This window comes from Parambassis ranga, chromosome 8 (genome assembly GCF_900634625.1).
Source record: "Parambassis ranga chromosome 8, fParRan2.1, whole genome shotgun sequence".
Lineage (NCBI taxonomy): Eukaryota > Metazoa > Chordata > Actinopteri > Ambassidae > Parambassis > Parambassis ranga.
The window spans coordinates 9676431-9698365 of record NC_041029.1 but is presented as its reverse complement, the minus strand read 5'-3'; the positions used below and the strand labels follow the sequence as shown (position 1 = coordinate 9698365).

The window sequence follows — 21935 nt, the reverse complement described above, 5'->3', positions numbered from 1 at the left end:
GGAAACTGTAAATACATTCACTTACATCAGTTTATTCCCAGTGGTTTTTAGCACCTGGATGCTAAAAATAAGATCCATTATCTTGTCATAATGTGACAAAGGATATTCTTACCTGCCAATATGGCTTTGTGCGCCTTGAAATTCTGCCTGGCAACACACAGGGAGCAGTCTGTGAATCTGGAGCTTTCCCACAGATCTCCAAGCTCCTCAGCCAACCTGCAGTCAGGAACCTTCACCATGTTCATAGTGTTCTGGCCTGAGATGTTCACAGAGTCTTGCACGACACTTACCTGAAAACAAACACAAACAGAGACACCTCTAAATTACCTGCCTTATTTTATTACTCTTGTTATGGTGAAAAGAGGTATTATAAGGTGAACTGTTCCTTTAACACATCAAGTAGATCATGCAGAAGCAAATAAATAGCATGCAATGTTCATAAAAAGATAATAAATTGGTCAAACATGCTGTGAATGATGAATATTGGTTCTCCGTCTCTGTAATCAATACATCAGCCACTCAATATGGGGGCAATTCAAAGACTACCTATTGTTCCTTCTTTATCCAATCGGACCGGCTACAAACTCTGCTCTCAAACAAGCCAGAAAAATAGGCATTGAAGTCAAATTGGGAGTGCTTGAGTGTGTGCGTGCATGTGTGCATTTGTGCGTCTGGGTGCTTGTGCATGAGAGTTGTCTGTATGTCTTCCCTGCTGACTCCACCACCTGTTCCAGACAATGTCAACCAGACTCATTTATCTCTCAACAGGACTCACTGCAAACACACACACGCAGGCTCATGAGCACAAACACACACCCACACATTCACACTCACACGCTAATTACTAAGTAATTTCCAACAGACTGGATTGACTGACTTGCAGTTTTTCACCTGTCTGCAGCAGCATCTAATCAAACAATAACAGTTGGTTATAGCCGGGTTTACAGAACATACTGTAGTTAATTTGTTAGCACATCCACAATTCATGACAGAAGAGCCAGAAGGGAAATTATGACACTAATTTTAGTGAAAACATGACTAGATTGGTCCTTGATGGCAGCATCAGAGTAGTCATACTAAATAATAGCTCCTAAAGTAACGTTATAGTCAGTGATGTATTTATTTCTATACACGTGTGGATATATGTCTTTCAACATATCTAAGATGTTACGTGCTAAGAGTTTATTAGTGGTAAATGATTACACACATGGTGCAACTATTGAGAACAACTTAGGATTAAGTGTTTTGCCCAAGGACACATCAGTATGCAGCCACAGGGCTTGAACTGATGGACGCTTTACCAGCTTTTCTTTACAGTCTCAATACTCTCAATGCAATACTCTCAACTTATACATGCTTAAACATGTTCCTCCACATCTCTTTATCATACTGTGCAGTTACGACCAGTCAGACACTTGATGCCTTAAATATAAGGATGGTCATTGTTCCTCTGTTTTCATTGCTGACACCGTCTAAATGGTTTCTGTAAACTGTTGTCAAGAAAAAGGCCACAAATCCCCACAAATTCCCCTCAAAGTGACCTTGCTGTTAAGGCTTCAGCAAGAGAGGCTGACACCTAAAAACTCACAAAAAGAAAAAAATTCAGGCCCTGTCCTCATCCATCCCCATTCAACAGTCTTCCCACCTATTCGCCCAATGCCACATCCATCCACCTATTCAGCCCACACAAAAAGAGTCCTAGAAAAGAAGGAGTAGCACATACAATAGAGAAGTGCGTGGCAAGCAGGAAATTGAATGTCAAGGAGCCTTGTTTGCTCCTGATGGAGGTTTGAGGGTTAGCCTGAAGGAGACAGAAAAACAGAGAGAAAGAGAGACAGAAGAAAAGATAATAAAACAGAAGAAGAGAGAGAACGGGACAGGGATAATAAAAGGCAGAGAGAATACAGATACAGAGATACCAAGCCACAGACAGAATAGTGAGAAGCCATCACACACAAAAGGGGGTGTGTGTGCAAGCTATTGGTGAGATGTACAGTTGGAGATGGTCTCTCATAGTAGCAGCTCATTTTTGGCAGAGAAATGACAAGAAGAGTCAGAAGAAAATGTGAGTTTTCTTTAGAAGAGAGCATCCGAAGTATTCCTGTGTGAGAGAGAGAGAGAGAGAGAGAGAGTGTCTGGGCTCCACAGCTGGCTCTATTAATCACACTCCAGGGGGATGCAGGTCTGACTGACTGACACACATCCATCTCTGCACACACAGAGGAATGCTCACAAGCACAACCACATTCACATGAGGGAGCATGGCCCCTGTACACAAACACTGGCATTCATAAAACACTGATTAACAATACAGAAGGCCTGGGAGAGGAGCTGCTGTGTATAAAGGAACAGAAGGAGAAAAACAACAGAGGGGAAAACAGAGAACAGAGACAGACACATGGACAAAGACAAGGAGAGCAGAGGACAGAAGTTTATTGTGCTCAAGTTAGACTAAAAAAAGGTTTTTGCAAAGGAGGAGGAGGACGAGGAGGAGAGAGAGGCGGGTCCTTTGCTATGTCCTGTGTACCCACTGAAAAAAAATAAATAATTGCTGAAAAGCAAATTGGAAGGCAAGCCAGTGAGCTTGGTCAATGTGTTTCGGTATAAATAGCCCAATTAGTATGGCGGACCCGTCGCTGGGCTCTCAGACGCAGCGTGGCAGAGCTGGTCTAATTACTGGCTAACTTGACCAATTATTCCACCGTTTAACCAGGCAGAAACTAAATCGCAGCACCTGGTTATTTTGACACACTGGCTGCCCTGACAGTCTCCACAACATAAGCTGTCATCTTCAGTCACCGTCAGTCTCCTCCGCTTCCTACTTCTAACTTTTTCAAAATGACTAGATAAGGGCACAAACAATGGCACTAAATAATTTATAAAAGCATAATCATTATCTTTAGTTGGTTAATTACAGGATGTAACCCCAACAACGAAACAAAAGGTCACACAGGAGAATCATCATTCAGGGTCTTGCACCAACTCCTCCAACATCAGACTTTGTATGTGCAGGAATGCTGGTAGAAAATAATAGCTATTACACATTTTGATGTGAGACTGAAGTGCTGAGGTAAATTGCTTTTCTTCTGGAACCATGAATGTACTTTGTAACCTATTAGATGAGAAAAGATGGAACAAAAACTAATGGGGGTGAGACGTGTCTAAAAAGAAAAGGTTGAGTCCTCCTGGTGGTACGCAAGCATCTAGCCCAAAAACACATCATCATGCAGCCTGAGCCAGGGACCAAAGTGCAAACCTCACAGTTGACGGACAGCCACTCTACCACCTGAGCCACAGTCACCCCCATACACTGGTGTATACACAAATGCATAAAAGAAGAGAAAGGGGAAAAAATTGTGATTAAAAGATGCTTACACCCACATAGACATGTGATTTAAAGACGTAAAGTATAGTCTGGTCTGGTGCTAAACTAAACTTTTACCAAAGCTATTTACAGTGATCCTCTGGGATCTAAATATTTTTGCCAAATTTCATGATAAAACAGCCAGCAGGGATGAAGATATTAAAGTGTTGAACTAACCCACCAACCAACTGAATGACAGACAGATTTTTATTCATCACCCAGTAGTTTTAATGACGACAACGATAGTATACATCCTTAGGTAAAGAATAACTGTAATGAAGAATCATTGCCGCTGTAGCACCACAATCATCATTTGTTTTGATAATTAAGTTCCCAAGATAAGTACTTACTAAAGCACTTGCCTCCCAGTTAGTTCCTCAGACATCAAGATGGATCTGTCGTAAGCTCCCTATAAACCCTCCAGGCAATGCAGAGTTAATATTGAGTTTTGGTACCCAGATGATTTATTCATAATGCATCAATCTTTTTCTGCTTGTTTATGTGTTTGTTTATGGATTTACACTGCTTTGCCATGCGTGAAATAGTTTGAAAAAGGGGAGAAAAAAGATCAAATGAAATTTATTAAGTTATGGAACACTTGTTCTTTTACCTCCCAAGTCTCATTTTCTCTGTTCAGTCTGATGCAGGTTCACACATGTACAGTACATATAGAGAGTACCTCATTGCACTACACAGACATAAGGTCACACCTCTCTGCATTGACATATTTAAATGAGCATCCAGGTGATTTTCTTTTTTTAAGGGTAATTTCAGTCAATTTTACATTGTTTAATTTAGCAAATATTTATATTTGAATGTAACAGAATTATAATAACCTGATTTGGGGAAGTCTCGCTTTAAGATTTGAGATTGATTGTGGCTGATTGACCTCGCTAAACACAACTCTGGTGCTATCAGAACCTGCATGTCACTGCTTCCATTTCAACACAGTTGATCGTCAAGTTTGAGCATCTTCAAGCTCAGTATCAGATCATTAAAGATGCTGTTTTTTCCATTCAACCAAACTTTAAAATGCTTTTCATTTAGTATAGTATTATAGTATATTTAAAATGGGGATGATTTAAGAGCCAAAACTTTGCTTCATCAAAAGTCATTCTAAAGAACAAACAAACTGACAGACTGGCTCTAGACAAAGAGTATGAGTACATTTTCAAAGAGCCATTGCCAGAAAGGTGGTCATATTTGAATTGTATATAATTAGAGAAATAATGATGCTCCACATTTCAAGGTTAAAAACTCTTAACAAGATGGGTTTAACAGTTTTTACATAACCATTTTTCTTAATTGTGCAAATAATAACAAAAGGAGAAACTCATGTCTCATGGCTTTGTTCGTTTCACATTAAACATTTACGAGGTCTGTTGTCTTGTAGCAGCTGAGGATGATCTGAAGAGAATTCAGCATCGGAACGAATGTTTTGAAATGTCATTGAAATCACAGCTTCATTGCAGCATTTACACATACCTACTCCAGCCCACTGCCACAGTTCTAATTTAACTTTTAAATCCACCCTCTGAAAGACATCTTATCCTCTAAAATTTGAATAAAAAAAAATCACTATTTGTCTTCCAGGATCAGGTATATTATATGTTGCCATTTTGACAGATTATCACTAGACTTTTGTTCCACATGTCACTTTCTGTGTTTATATCTGACGGTTTAAATCAAAGCAACAACAGCACTTTCATCTGCTTAGAGAGAGACTAAACACTGCAAGCCTTGGATAGATATGAAAAGTGTTTCCTAACAGTGGAAACCTGCTTGCCACAGTGAATGGTTGACAGTAATCCAAATCTGGCTGCCTGGGGCACTTGGAAAACCTCCTGTTGAGCCCTGTAGCAGTACAGTACTTTTAAAAATTTAAATTTTATAAATTAAAATAGACTTAAATAGACAAAATAAATGTTTTCTATCTTTTACAACCCCAGTATGTCTGGGCTGTTTCAAACCAAATATTATATTAGTCTGCCAATTATGTTGTTGCTGCTTTATTGGAACAAATCTATTGTTTACAAAAAATGTATTGCCAATGTATTACAAGTTAATTAAGGGAGACCGCAGCAGTTGTTTGCATTGAAGTAATGCATTGTGGGTATATTATTTGTTATTTGCATGTTTAGTGAATAATTGATTGCAATATTAATGGAATCAGATTCTATATTGCACATAATGGACATTTTTGCAATAGGTATGCAAGACATACAAGGAGGGAGGTGTGTTATCAGAGAAATTAGACGAATAATGAGTAGTCCAGAGGCGTCTGTATTTTCATTACCACAACGTACACACACAACATCCACACAGTCACGTTTCATCTGCAACAGCTTAATAGATCTGTGATCTTTAAACTTGTCATCTCAACCCCGAAGCACAAAACTCATCATCGGCTTTTTATAATGCATGACTCGGCCCTTGCTCTCCAACCAGCCAGAGTAAACAGGTTTGATGTCACAGACCTTCTCTCCAGCTCTCTTACTACCTTTCTCTCTCTCGTGTATTCCATTTCCTTTTATTTACTTTTAGACCTTATTGCTCACAAAAATCAAAAACACTGAGCGATGTGAACAGTAGTTCCAGTTAGCAGCCCTGTGGCAGGTCTAACAGGTTACTGAAGAGATTAAAATGAGAATAATAGAATCTGATTTGCCACCTTGACACTATTAAACCAACACAGACCACAATCCCAAAGCAATAAAACAAAAGCCAAAAATAAACACCTTATTTAAAAAAAGGCAATACCTAAAAATGCACCCTCTGTAATTATGCAGATGATAATTGTTTTTGACCTCATTAGTCAACTAACAAAAGCTTTTACATCTGCTTGTCAACATAGTGTTTGGTTGGTCCTTACTCTGTTGCATAAAAGCTAATTAGTTTTATATTTCTGCTTTGTTTATATTTTTGTTTGTAAGAAAAACTAAATGAAACGCAGAAAATAGAAAAACTGTTAGAAGGCACCATAATTTTAAACGGGATTTGGCTCTATAAAGTCCATGTAATTCATTTGAGTGGTCCAAAAATTCAACAGGACTGAGGCTAACTGCTTAAAGCTAACTACTGTATGTGCAAAGATAACAGGACAATTGCAAGTACATGTATAGACCGCTGTATATATCCATTCAACTGTTTCTGTGGTCACTCACAGGAGCTGGTCTGCAAAGACCAGCTGTGTGACTATCAGTGACTCAGTACATAGACCGACCCTACCATTGACACAGAGGTATTTGGGTAAATCTGCACAGACAGAGGCATATTTCATGCATGATTTGCACTCAAGCTGCTGAACGAGTATCATGGCCTGAGCCTCAAATCACAGCCAAGTGTGTTGTGCCTAGCCAACTTTGTTTTTGCACACACAGAGGCAGAGCTTCCAAACACACAGACACACACTCAGCATCACCAGTGGCAGTGAGTGAGTCCCTGCATGCCGTCTGTGAGCCCCAGCTATTTGGGTCACTTTTTAAGTGGTTTTGTTTTTTCTGCTTAAAGATCACAGACTCTGAAGTGATAGCTTTGAGACTCCGATGCCCAATGTGAAGTGCTTGAAGGAAATGTTTGGACAAAGAAAATAAATAAGCAAGCAAAAGATGCCTTAGTCTTCCATTCCTGTTGTCTGTACTGTGAGAGAAGCAAGGCCCTTTGATAGGATACAGTAAATGAATTATGATGCTGGTGCAAAGACAGTATCAATTAAAAGAAGATATATTGTCAAAAAAAAACAAAAACATCAAGTCTCTGTGCAAGAAACGGATCAAACTTGCTATACCTGACTGTGCCCTTTTCACCCTGCATCCTCTCCTATTCATGCAAAAACAGAACTATACAAATATGTATTCCACCTCATTCCCAACAAATGAAAGATTGTTTCTACCTTCCCCCGACACCTCACCCAACCCAAATCTCTGTGTGCATCCTTTCTCTCTCACCCCTATCGCTCCCCACCTCTGCCTCTATATCCTGCTCCAACAGGGTGTGTGTGTGAGTGTGTGTGTGTGTGTGTTGCTCAGTGTACAGGGAGAGAGCAGCTGGAGCATCTGCAGTCGTCTCCTCTGACAGCAGCACAGCATATGGCAGAGCCCTGTGAAGGATGGGTGCTGTCACCCAGCAAAGTGCTTACCCACCGACGGGAGAGGCGAACCGCACTAACACCATGAGGAAGAGAAAGAAACAGCTGAACATCAGCACCCTACTCATTTATTCTCCCACCACGACCTCACCTTAGGAGAGACCTAGCAGAGGAGCCTTTAAGAAAGGACTTTCAAACATCTAGCAGTAGCCAAGTTGGGAAAAAACACAGCAGATCACATCAAAGATTTGAGAGGAAAACACTGGGATGTCCTGTTTAGACGTGCAGGCTCTGATCTACACCTATGCACTCATCACTCTTTGAGAATACACTGGTTACTGAACATTACCACACAGATGTATGCCTTTTATCTTTTTGAATTAATTTTCTGTTAAAAGTACTGTACTTTTTTGTAATTCTGCATAATTTAACATTTCCATCTTATTTTAATGAGGCAATTTTGTAAAACTGTTAGTTTAAAAATGTGGAAAAATTTAAAAAGAAAGAAATGCAATATCTGAAGTATCCTGTCCACCTGTTCATGTCCAGACTGTATGATTGATCCAATCAAATCTTAGATGTCTGATTTAAATTCTTACATATAAACACACTTATTCTGTTTCTCATGTCCCATTGCTGCAGATAAAGATGCTCTCACTTAACACCCCACACACACAATTTTCTTTCATTCTTTCATGGCACTTCCCTGTGATGTTTACAGAACCTGAAAAAAATCCCCAAGTGAAATCCCATCATCTCCCCCCTCCTTCTTATTTAATTTATGTCTAAATCAGACAGCAGCCACGAACACAGTAGTTCTCAATTTCACAAGTGTACAAGTTGAAGGGTAAGGCAGTAAAATCAATGCCAATCCAGTATTTATCAACAGCCGTTCTTCCTCTGCATACTCTCCAATGAATATTGTGTACAAAATATTTAGCCCAATAGTTAAAAAATAAATAAATCGGTCTCTGGTTTGGTTCCTAAATGTTGCTTTTAAAGCAGATATTAAAATCAAATTATATAAATGACAGTGGACAACAGGTCAGATTTAGTAACCTTGTCCAAACTGATATCACCGTGTCTTTTTCTGAGATGAAGATGTTGCCTATCAGGGACTAAAATCTAGCCTGTATGTTGCTTATGAGTCCACAGCAGACAGCCTGCTCTGTGAAATAAACCAAATGTATCCAGCAATAGTAGCTCTCTGACTCTAAATAAAAGGTGGACCACTGTGTTCTTTTGCTTTTCAGTAGCCAATTTAAGATGACTGACATAAGTTTTACCATAAAGGCAACCCCCTTGTTTTCCCTTTAGTTAATCAAACTAGATTTCTAGAGAGACAATTCTTACATTGTCAGTCAACAAAACTCTGCCTGCAGGCAAATCATGCCACAGGACCTCACACATGTGCATATGCCATTTGTTTAAATAGGCATTATCTACAGCATGAAGATCCACTGTTTGACCTCAAAGCAAGAGGTTATCTGCAGTTCTGACAGGGAATGAGAGACAGGATTTAACCTCCTTTACCTCTGTGTCTTATTAAAGAAAGAAAGGTAAAAGAAGAGTGTCTCATCCACATGAAAACATTCCCCTTCAAATGCATTCCAATCTTTGGCTTTATCCCTTATCTTTTTTCCGTCGTTCTCTGTTCTTCACCCCTGTGGCTTGATCCCACCCAGTGTGCCCACTTTCCCTGAGAAGCCCCTCTCCTTCAATGCCTTCTAACTCTGCCTTCTTTTCCGTCTTCTTTTTTTTTTTTTTTTTTTTTTAAATCTCTCTCTGTCCCTAATGCTCTCGTTTGACAGCCAACGCAGCACCTTTAATGGGAGCTATCTCCTCATTAAATACCTGCAGGTGTCTGCAGTGCTTTGGCAGGAATGGAGAGAGAAAGAGAAATGGAGACAAAGAAAAGTGAGGGAGAGAGAGCGAGCAGTGGCTAGTGTTGCATGTTGGCCCTATCCAACATGACATATAGCCAGATTCCTTATGCTAAATTTGAATTACTAATGTCTTGAGATAACTGAGCACAGGAACCAAGGGTCACTGGGAGAGGTCGAGCCAATATAGCTTCCAACAGTGATCTGGCTTCTCCTTACAGCCTTTTCACCCTCTTAACTACACAGACTAAAAGAGAAATAAAGGAGATTAAGGGAGCAAATAGAGATGAAGCAAAGGGGGGGAAAAAGAGGAACAGGGCATATGAGAGAGAGGTGAAGGCAAAGTTAGGGAAAAAGTAGGAAACTGATACTCCAAGTAGGAGGCAGCAAGACATGAAAGGAAAATGAAAACGAGGAGGAGGAGATTGGGTTTGAATGAGAGATAAGATGGAGGGCAAAAAGAGGAAGTGGAAGAGATGAGAAGAGAGAGAAGAGGGAGAGCGCTGGGCTCTGGGGCGATGGGGCTCTCTCAGATGCGGGACGGGACCATCTGGACGAAAGCAGAGCCAGGTCTCTGACAGTAAACACTGGGCATCACTTTCGCATGGAAAAGGACCAGGAAACGAGATTCAAACAACCATTCCACACTTTCTTACCACCATCCATCCGCTCACCATACTCCACCCAATAACCAGCTCTGCCAACCATCCGGCCCACGTGTTGGTGGAAAACACTACCAGACCTCAAAACTGGCAGTTTTATTACCGCTGCACAAAACATCCCACTTCCAGCATGCCGGAGATGGATTTTTTTTCTGTGTATGTCCCTGACTTTATACCCTGACTGGGCTCTTAGGTCATCTGGGGCAGGTCTACTAAATGTCCCCAAAGTTTAAAGAAATGGTCCTTATGTTACACAGAGATGCTGAAAACATCCATTCATGGTTTATTTTAAATGTTTTTGTCATTTCACTTTGGGTTATCTACATGATTACAGTGGTTTTCCCTATGTATAAAATGATAAACTACATTTTTCACGGTTCCTTGTTCATCAACAGAGCTAGCTAATTACCGCTCTACAACAGATATTTATGAGGGTGGAAGAAACACAAGGGACTTGAACCAGCAGCCCCACCTCCCTCCCTTCAGTAGAGTGAAGGAATTCAGTGAGAGTAGGCCCTTCAACAGAACTAATGCCTCTCTCTTCCTGCTCATCTTCTCCAGCAAACAGTTTCATCCTCAAAATTATGTCCCAACGAGACACGCCTGCACAAACGCACACAATACATGCACAAGATACTCCTACACACAAACGCACAACTCTACCCCCCATCCCACATGGCTCTTGAGAGGCAGCACTGCCCCTCCTACCCCTCTGTCAATAAGCCCAGTTTGGAAACACTTTAAACAGACTTGCACACTGCACCGCTACAAAAAGGGAGAACTTCAAGACATGCTCTCCTCCATACCCGCAGGGTTAATTAGAATTGTTTTAAACAGCCACTGCCATGCTTTTTAAACATTTATGGGTGCATGCATTACAACTAAGGCATTAACATATCCAGAAAGTTTAACCTCTTCTCTGCTCCCTGGCACCATTATGAGGAGCAGAGGGGAACGAGAGAGAGGACAGTTGACCTATGCTGCCCCCTGTGTTACAACTGAAAAACAACAAGGGAATTTTCAATGAGGAACAGCAGCCAGCTCTGGATCAGAGAAATCGGAGCCAAGCCACCATGCAGGCTGAATGACAATCAGCTTGTATGTTAGTGATGAAAGAGAGATCTAAACCCAGAGGCTATGTGGTACCAATAAAAACATACATTATTCACTAACAGGGACACAGAATGAGTGGTAGTGTTGAATAAAAAGATGAGTGAAACAGGAATTACAGTTGTGATCACTCTAAGGCAAAATCAAACACAAACAAAAAAATTAGATATTTTAATAAGTATTCATTAATTTTAGATTTGATTAAAATGATATATTTTGGGCTAATCCAAACAGTTCCACGAATGTACACACAGCTCAACACCAAAATGTGTGTTTGTCTGCAATATCTCCTCCAATAAATAACAATCTTGATCTAACAGTATCATCAGGATAATGACTTTCAAATGTGCAGCCTGTACCCAGCCTGATATTAGACACCGAAGACACAGTGATCCTTACAGGATAACAGGAGTTCAAATGCACTTCCTCATCAGTTACCTCACAGAAAAGTGTTAGCTTGTCATCAGGCAAAAGACCATTGGCCTCATCCAGCAGGAAGTCCCTCCTTATGAACTTTTTGAAACCCCAGTCCTTCCCCTGGACGAAGCGGTATGCCCTCTGGCTCTCTAGGAAAAAAAACACATGTACAAACAAGGAGAAACAGGATTATTTTGAGACGTTAACAACATGATTAAGCTCTGCGTGTGTGAGTGTGTGTGCGAAAGAGAAACTTTGTTATGAGTCATGGCCATAAGCAACAGAGGAACAATGGCGAAAGAGGCTGGGTGCAGGAAGTAATGCCTGCAGGGAGCTTTTAACACTTCAGAAGAAAACAGAATATCTCTCCCTCTTTCACTCTCTCTATCCTCACTCCACCACATAAAGACTAGTGGTAAACATGAGACAGAACTGCTGTGCCTCTTTGGCCAAGAAGTGAGAAATTGCAGGGATCAAAGCAGTCCAATTATCATGTGTTTATGGAGTGCCAATTATCTCTGACAGTGGCAGGAAGGATTCTCTAACACTCAGTTGCACTACAAAGACACAGGAAAGGTGGTGGTGTTCTTGTGTGTACAACAGTTACACTGTGGGGGCGGTCACAGCTATCTACAGTCACCTAACAGTCACAAATACTCACATACAAGGTCAAAACATGAAGGCTTTGGACTATGACTGCAGCAGAGATCACAGCAAATTAAAGCTAATTGAAGATAGGAAGCGAACCAGGCAATAAATTCTCCAAGTAACTGAGCTGTGTTGGAGGGATTTAACACCATTCTTTGGAGAAATTACATCATTCACCATATTGTTAATGAGAAAGCGCTTCCTTGGGCACTGCTCTGGGATTCTGATGAGCTAAACCTCAGCAGCAGACCCGTTCTGTTTACAGAGACATTGTTGTCCATTCTTCTTCAGAGCATATAATAACTGTACCACTGGATAAGGTAGGATAAGGTAATAACTTGAGCCTTTATGTCTGTTTTATGTGCTCTGTCCTGCAAATTGTTAAACGACTAAACAGGAAAAAACACCCCAAGCTACAAAATAACAACTACCAATTTGTTGCTTAAGTCTGTTTATACCGTTTCATTCTCCTAAGATCCTTCCAAGGACCCCACTATAAACACAATGCCATCAAAGTCTAGCCATCTGTACATCTGCATGTGTGAACTGCATTGAGCAGAAACACCATCCTGACCAAAAAAAACACACAGAAGATCTGAATACCGTAAGCACCCACTGATATCGTTTAAAACTGTGTTTTACAAGTACAAATACAGATTTGTGTTGTGCTTACCCTTTGACTTTCAACAGCTCCCATTATCTGTCACTCAAAGAGTATATTTTAAGTATAATAGTAGATATGTTTAGTAGCCACAGATCAATTTTCCATATCATCAAAACCCTGTTAGCATCAGACCACTGTTGGTAGTTATTTAGTTGGTAAACAGGAGGATCTAATTATAGAATGCTTTGACATTAAGATGCAACAGGTTAAAAACTGCAGGAGTGTTTTTTATTAAAAATTTACTAAACACTCTGTCATCACTGCGCTTCATGAAAGGACAGAAAAAGAAAACTCAAGTGTTAATGCTGACGGGAAAATGACCGAAACCTGGTTAAGGCGGTTAAAAGCAGATGGGGCTGGCTATAAGCTGTACAGTCCCCACATACTATGAGGTCATCACCTCTCACAGTCATATATCTGCAGTGTGTGCACACTACATGTATTTAAACCAGGCACTTCAAACAGACTTCTCTTCAGGCTGCTCTTGCGTGGAGATCCCTACAGGAGATCTGCTGACAGATCACAGTGGGAAGCACTAAGATGAAGTGTCAATGCTGATGTAAGATCCTATGTCAAATCCCCTGTCTGGATCTAAGGGAGCAGGCAACCAAAGAGGGGATTGGTGGAGGAGTGCAGTGCATATGCAGTTACTCCCATGACTGCTCATGCAGGGGGTCCTTCACTGTAATCCCCTGCCTCTTAGGGGGTGTGTATGCAAGAGAAGCTGACAGAATTCACCATGCAAACATGCAGACACACACACACACTAGCATGAATTCACAAAATTTACAAATCTATGCACTCTGCTTTTTGCTACATTACGTTATTCATTGTTCTGCCACTATGTGTCACAGCCACCAAAGATATTCAACAAACTGAGCACGTGTGAAAATCAAACTTGCATGAACTGAGTTTACAATAGTAGCATAGACACAAAGCAATACAGTTAACATAAGAATCCTTCTCCACCACCTCAGGAAACTCTTCTTTCACTGCTGACTTTCACCCACTCTTTTATGTCCTTTAAATATGTTGGATAGTCCTGGCATGTGAGACCCAGATGAGTGAGTCCTGAGGCACAGAAACTACTTGTGAAGTTGTGTTATTTGGGTATAAAACAAGACTACCAGTGATGAGTGAAGACTTCCCCAGTGGCAGTTTCCAAAGCAAAACCAAGGGGTGAGGAGAGAGGATGAAAGAGGGAGAGGCGAGGGGAAAGAAGCCAAGAGGAAGAGGTGTGGAGAGGTGAGAGGGAATGCTGAAAGAAGCTCCAACAGACTGGGGGAAAGTGAAAGAGAGGTGTGACTTCAGTGCTCATCCATGACAGTAAAGTGACTGTGTGAGTACGTATAAATGTGTGCAGACATACAGATACAGATGATGAAGGCGTGTGTGTGTGTGTGTGTGTGTGTGTGTGTGCTGAGCTCAGCTAATGCCATGCTGCCATCTCCAGTGGGGTATCAGAAACCTGTGCTGGCAGAGAATCAAGTGCAGGTCACATCAGTGGTGCTCGCTCTTTCAGTGAGCTGGCCAAGGTGGCGGGAGTGCAGCCACTCTGCCAGAATACCAAAAAGAGCTCAGCAGTGGTGAAGGGAGTCAGTGAAACTGAGGTATCCATCAGGAAAAGTGTGAAAAGATTAAAAAACTGATAAGAAATAAAGATTAACAAGCATAGGTTAGAGATGGCACAGTACTCATTCAGTGTTAACAGATCTCATTAAGGTTTGAGGAAATTATTAGGGTCTATGTGTGAAAACTCACACTTACAATGTAGACATGTACCACTCAGAAAACAACAGCGATGATTTTCAAGTTTTACCACTTTGCAGTTGCACTTTGATAGTTTACCAGCATTGAAGAGTGAAGTTTCTCACCCTACCAAAAAAAGACTGAAGGTGATGAGGAAGGTGAGAAAAATGAAGTCTGAGCTGGAGACGGGGAAAAGAAGAGGAAAGCGGGAACCGTGCCAGGGTGTTTAAGGGAGCAGGGAATCCACATTCAGGCAGAGGGCTCAGGGACACACGCTTGGCACATAGAAAGAGAAGGTCGCCAGACAAGCTGGCATGTAGGAAAATAAGAGCCAACATGGCGGCCACATTCAACATGACTCTTCCTGCCAGTCACTTTTTTGGGTCTAAACTTTAGTAAAATCCTCATACGAACCACAATTTATGACCATAGATCATCCATCTTCCAACAATGATGTCAAAGGGCAATTAGTGCAGAGGTCAAAACCTCACTCATTACAACACTATATCTTACTGTCACAGTTTAAAAATCTATTCACACAGGCTCACACAAAGCAGACAGATACATATATAAAAATGACGTATGGGTCTTTCACAGAAGAAAATCTAATCTCCATTGAAGACTGAGCTCTATAAACTAGTGTCAGCACAAACATGTCTATTGACATTCTTCCTAACCCATGTCAATAGCATCTGATTATGTAAAGACTGACCAATAGGTTCTACTCTATTAGCCCTGCTCCCACACACAATGTCTGATCACCATCCATCGGTTACTGTGGGCAACAGGCTCTGGCAAAGGCTTCAATTAAATGAAACAGAATGTCCAGTCTAAATGTGACCGAAACAACCCCAAAAAATCTTCCGTAACTGGACACAACGAGCACCTCACACACATAAGCTCACTTAGCCTTTGGCTATAACAACAAACCATTGTCTGTCGGGGAGACTTAACATGTAGGCTATTTGAATACAAAACAGCTTGCGGCAGAAGATGAGAACTTTCCATCTCTTCTCTCTGTGCTGTCAGAACAGGAGTCTGCAGGGGGGCAGCTGTTTTCTCTGGCAAAAAGAGGAGGGAGACAAGGGGGGTGTCAAGAGACAACTTACAACCCACCCGACAGCCTCACAGGAGAGAACCAGCACATTAAGCCAGAGAGAGAAATGATGTGGCCAAGTGTGATGTGGGAAGGGGTGGCGGGCTGCTGCCACTGCTGCCTGAATCTATCTCCATTAGTAAGTATGGACCATCAGAGGATCCAGACTCAGACACATGCTCACTAGTGGGGGGGCTCAAGGACTGACTGATGTGGATGGGGTGTTTCATCAGATACTGTCAAGCCGTCCAGTCAAAATCTGCCATCACCATGCAGCCAAAATCTCAGACTGCATTTATACCTCCTCTGTATGTACACAGCATTCCACACATCAAAATGATTCTACTCGGTGTGGCCATGTAACAACATGTTTATCCACTCATTCCAACAAACAACTCCAACTTAAAGAACTCAGACTTATTATGTTAAAATTGTCCCTGCAGGGACAGAGTACAAGCAGGCCAAGCAATGGCCTGGCACATAAACAGTCCACAGCCACTCAACTTTCTTAATTAAGCCACTTTGTTTTTATTTGGCCTTTTTTCCTAAAGGCCCAGATTAAATTGGATTCTAAATGATCCAGAACCGATAGAGCAATCTTTACTGCCATAATCTTAGACAGAGTGCTCACTAAACTGTCACAAATATGCTGGCAGTTGGGTAATTTTCTCCAGTGACAAGGCGAGCGAAGTGGAGAGCGCAGGTCTCCCCAGGGGGATTGTGGGAAGATTGGAGGAGGGCATATGGCAAGAATGGGATGGGGTGTGCACCATAGAGCACACCATTTATAGCTGAAAGCCCCTTGAGATACAAAAAGAAAGAAGGAGAGGAAAATGAGATCCTCTTCACTTTACTCAGTATTCCCCATATTCAAGCCTTTTTCAGGTCATTAAGGGGAGCAACACTCACAAAATGGTCAAGCAGTGAAGTCAAACACCTCGAAGGAACTGTTTATTACTCATACCACATTAAAATCCTCCCTGCAGCCAACAGAAGTCATCATAATGGCAAAACGAGAACCGTTTTCCTGAATCTGCTGCTAAGAATTAAGAAGAGGTGTTCCCACATTACAGGGCCGAAGTGCTATCACACCCCTTAAAAAGGATAAAAAAGAGAAAGCAAATTAATTTGAGGGTGAAATAGAGAAGAGGGGTTTAGGTAAGCAAACGAGGGACCAAAAGTTCACAGGGGAGGATGTTTCCCAGCAGGAAAAATGATTTCCTTTTCTATACAACCTACACCGCAGGGGATTGTAGCAAGTTTCACTGCATAAGCTTGTGATTTAAACACATTTCCGCCTTCCACCTCTCCTCTTTTCTGCCTACCTGCCGCCCCATCTTCCCTCCTCCACTCTTTCTGTACAGTATGCTGCAGGGTACTGGGAGACAGGGAGGCAGCCAGAAAGCCTGATAACCAGGAAGTGGTCACATCTGGCCCTCACTAATTCAATTCCACACAAGTTTGCTTTTCCTCCCCATAACATAACCTAATTAAAAAAAAAAAACAGGAATTGGAGGCACATTCATTTCCAATTCATCAACAGGGAGTGAGGCGGACGAAGACTCCTAAAAAGGTTGGGTCTTTTTTAATTAAAATCAAAATTGCTCTACGCTACTTTGAATTATATATTTACTTGAAATGAATCCAGCCAGCAATGATTATACAAGCCCATATGGCTATCAATACCTCCTGTTATTAGACACACTTTGAGTATTAGACACACACCCCACCTCCTGCATTTACAAATTTCCAAGCCTTAAACACACAGGTGTGACAGGAGTTTTTCCACTTTAAAACTTTCAAACCTTGATATATCATCTAGTTTTCTGCTGAATATACACTTCGGTGCATGGCTAAAATAGGAATACTTTACTTACTAGGTAAATAAAATTCTTGATATTGTGCGCCATTAAGTCATGTGGCTCAGGTCTGTTCGAAACATATTCTTCATATACAAGGCCAAGTCCATACATCTAAAGGCAGGACCCCTCCATAGTTGCTGATATTAAAGGCTTTTCTGAGAGTTTGTTCATATCCAATATCAGAAAATCTCAGAAATCACATCTATGATTTAAATTTGATTAAACACTTTAGACAGGTCCTAGTTACTGACTTACCCATGGCTTTGGTCTCTTCTCCCTTGGCATTGAGGATAGAAAACTTAAACTTGGCTCGTACTTCACTTTTAAGGCAGCTAACCAAGAGTAGGTAAAGTGATAAATAGTCTTTGCTCTCTTCATCCAGACCTTTAGGATTCACACGCAAACACCTACAGGAAAGAAAAAGGAAGAAACAACCTGGTGAGACAAATAAAGCTATAAATTAGGGTAATCCTTCATTTCCCAGAAGCAATTTTATTCATATTTATATATATGTGTGTATATATTATTTGTTGTGGCCTACAATATTCACTCTGATATTCTGATGCTCCACTTCTGCTTTTAATTGGTTTGATTCATAATTTCCATCCATGATGAAAGAACAATACACCTCTGAACTAAAGCTACAGTTTAACTGGTGCATGATCATGTTGAGTGTTATCACAATACAGACAAACTCATTGTGACAATAGTACTTGTGGAAACAATAGTACTACTGAAAGGTTAAACTGAAGCTGAACATACTTTTAAGATTAAATAGCTACAGATAAATACAAGGCAGTGCATACTTTTTTTTCCAGGAGGAGGTCTAGATTGAGACAGAAATATGGCCCACAAAGCTCAAACAAAACCATACTGTATTCACTTTATTTAAAAGAAAACAGTTGAGAGAACACTGTGGTCTGAACAGAAGTATTTTCATCCTAGCAGCACAGACAAAGCAACATTCTTTAAACACATGCCAATATTTTCTTACAAAATTACCAAAAGCAGAATAATTCAGTGTCTCCTTTTCTTTTGTGGAAAAGAAAATCAATCCTGGCATTCCAACCAATCTGCACACAAGAATCTATCATAGATTAATCTTCCGATTGGTAATGACCATTCTAGCCTTTTTGCTAACCTCCCTGTACTTAGAACAACAGAAGACATTCTTGAATTCTACTGAAATAGAATCTTACCTTTGCACGAGGAGTTTGTAACATACAGGTTGTTTGTTGAAAAGCCTGTTAGCCTTTTAGTATTTTACTACTACTTTACCATGACCTTATTGATTAACATGTGAAGCATCTGGACGCTATAATTCTATTAAGCCATTTGAAAGGAATTTATTTTACAAACATTTTGATGGACTAACAGTCTGTTGGAGCTTTACACATACAAAACACAGATGTGATAAATTAAGATCTGCATACAGTACTCTGTAATGGATAATTCTAAATGGCCAATAGTATGAAGATAATGGCAGTAACACTTTTTTTTTTTTTTTTACAGGCTGCTTAAGTAACACAGATTTTTACCCTTTGCGTTGTTACCTGTATTGGAGATAAACTGGTCTGAATTCTTGACAGGCTTTAAATCCATCCTTACTGGTCGGTCTGTGTAGTTTACAGTTTGTGTCCTCTTGCAGTCATGTCTACATCTTGCTGACCTGCATTGCACTTAGAAATTTGTTTTGCTAACAAGCCAGCACTGAAGAACTCTGCAATAACGCTATGATGAGGCATATGCACACAGAGCTTAGATGACAAAGTCAGAAATGTTTATCCAGATAAGATTTAAAAAAAAAAAGGCAATAGGCATATAAAGGTGGACTACTACCATAATGGCAATTGTTTTTCAAAATCGATGCAATAAGAACAAGCAAACTGTGATTTTTGTGATGTTTACCGCAAGCTTGAGTCATTACTTTCAGCCCCACTCAATGTTATTGCCTGAGATATTGACTCCCCTTCAGTCTCTCTTCAGAATATGAGAAAGCTCCCATGTCATTTTATTTTGGCAATATTCAACATCAAAGGCTTGCAAATATTGTATATGTTGAGTGTAGCCCTCTGTATACCCAACAACATCCTTCAATAAGCAGAAGTGCATATCTATTCATCAGTCAAGGTAGAAGTGGAAGCAGGCTCAGAAGGGCTTCACCTAGCCACTAAGCCAGACCAGGTAGGTGAAGCCTAAAAACTATTTCCACAGAAAACAGACGGGAGCCAAATTCTTGTTACTACTGTATGTTTTGACAAATGAATGAAGCCTTCCCAGCTAGCATAAACTTCCAACGCATCTGACAATTGTCACTAATGTATCCACATATAAAGTAAGATCCCATTTGTCTTCGTGTTCAGGTAGACCTCCATGTCCCAGACCTCCATGTCAAGCAAGTAAACCAAGTTACTAGTCTGCTGCAACATCCATTCATCCATATTTCACCTGCCACTTCATTTTAAAAACAATGTTGCACCCATTGAAAATGAGATGAGAGGAATATTTGATTTTACTCTTAGAGCAATGTTCTAAAAATAAAACATTGTAGTTAGAGTGACAAGCCTTTACTAACCATTTGAGTTTGTCGTTGGCTCCTGAGGAGAAAGTGGAGCTTTTGATCACCTCTCCCATCTCCTCACGACAGAAGCTGAAGTTGTTGATGGTCCACATGTAGGAGAACTTCACCACTTTGATCTGCACAGAAAATAAAACACCAGATCTTTTTATTTATATATTTATCTATTCTATATGGGTAAGTGGTGTTTGGTCAGCCTGGACTTCAAAACCTCACATCAAAACTGCCTTTCATCTTAATAAACACTGACAACAAACGAAGGGAAAGAAGAAAGGATATTGTAAAAGTGGCGACGGAGGAAAAACAAAAAAAAAACAAAAAAAAAACAATTTCGCAAGGACATAGAGATGAAAAAACAGACATCATCAATGATATATTTTATCTACCTTGGCTGTTAACAGCAAAGTGACGTCTAAGCTATCAAAACCTGGACTGCAATCACTGAAACAAATGCAATTTCACAGTACTGATAACAACAACAAACAAAATCATGAAATAGCATAATTTCTATGAGAAACAAATCAGACTGTAATGCTTGATCCATCAGGAAAACACAGTGAGCGGAAAATCCATTCAAAGTTCAATCCATTAAGGTCACTTAGGAAGCTACTGTCACAATAAGGTCTATGGTATAGAGAAAGAGACAGATGCTACTGAAAGCAACTCTCACCTGAGTGTAACACCAGCTCTCAGCAACTGGGCTGCTGGACATTTCTGTTGGGGGTGGGGGGCTTGGAACTCTGGACATTGCCCTCCTTGATGCAGAGATTAGGGCACGACCACCAGCCAGGTGTAGGGTGGTATGTATGGGAGGGGACAGCTAATTATCAGTTGGGAAGGCCGTCTCTTGATCACCTGCCTTACAGAAAGCTGGATCTAGTGCAGCCAGTCCTGACTCCAAAATAGCTACAGGCACCCTGTAGGGACACAGAAACACAGTCATTAAAATGACTTTAAACTTGTGAAGCGCATTACTATGAAAATCTGTGTGACCTTGTGTGTGTGTGTGTGTGCGCGCATGTGTTTATGTATGTCAAGGTAATTCCTAATTGAATGGTTAGTCTAATTGAGCGGTATTTCCCAGTAAGTAGGGCGTAAGGGCTCTGAATTCATTTGTTTTAAAAGAGGCTTTGGCATTCAAAGCACAGCAGCAGCATGCGCTCTGCTTCACTGAGGGAAGTCTTCCTTTATCTGTGCATGGTTTCGTCTTTGTTTGGCTTTGAGAGAAGGCAAGTGCTGTGCCAGCCATCTGATTCCAGCCAGGCTGAATCCATCCACTGTAGCTCTAAGTGAAGGGCAAGACTTAAGACTTTCATCTCAAGCTGCCAGTCTGTACTCACAACAAACATACAAGGTCACACAGTACCTTTAAATGCAGTGCTGACTGGGAGAGGTCAAAGCAGTTTGTTTTTATATATATATATTTATATATAAACGACACCTAGATGTTTTCACTGAGAACTGCTGCAACTGAAATTTACACCTCTCACTTTTTGTTTGAAGCAAATAGGGACTTTCTCATTTTATCTCATTTGCTGCTACTAGCACCCTGTGGGATTGAAAATCTTGTTAGAAAAATAATATAAAGCATTTCCTCTGGTTTCATCTCATGTTCCCTAACTAGTTCCTCTCCACAAATTTCATACCTAAGTCATCACAAGGTTCCAAGATCTGGCTTTTCTCATTCAACCTGCACGTCCCCTCCAATCTCCTGCCAAAGAAACCCTTCCACTCTTTTGCTTAATTAGTGTCTGATTGAAAGAAGTTCAGGACCTGAGGAAACTTAGCAGAAACTGAGTTCTGGAACAAGAGTGG

The 21935-nt window shown here is 40.7% G+C and overlaps 1 protein-coding gene across 2 annotated transcripts in view; it reads right to left on the bottom strand.

Moving 5' to 3' along the window:
• The window catches only part of spop (speckle type BTB/POZ protein), a 59577-nt gene that overhangs the window by 10034 nt on the left and 27608 nt on the right, over nucleotides 1-21935 (bottom strand). For both annotated transcript variants that reach the window (XM_028411679.1, XM_028411680.1), the window contains 5 exons: nucleotides 20791-21037; nucleotides 20118-20239; nucleotides 17798-17949; nucleotides 11545-11672; nucleotides 113-290 (listed from right to left, as the gene is read on the bottom strand). In XM_028411679.1, the coding sequence (XP_028267480.1) occupies nucleotides 113-290; nucleotides 11545-11672; nucleotides 17798-17949; nucleotides 20118-20239; nucleotides 20791-20868 (658 nt within the window). In that variant the 5' untranslated portion in view covers nucleotides 20869-21037. The remainder of the gene's footprint in view (nucleotides 1-112; nucleotides 291-11544; nucleotides 11673-17797; nucleotides 17950-20117; nucleotides 20240-20790; nucleotides 21038-21935) is intronic.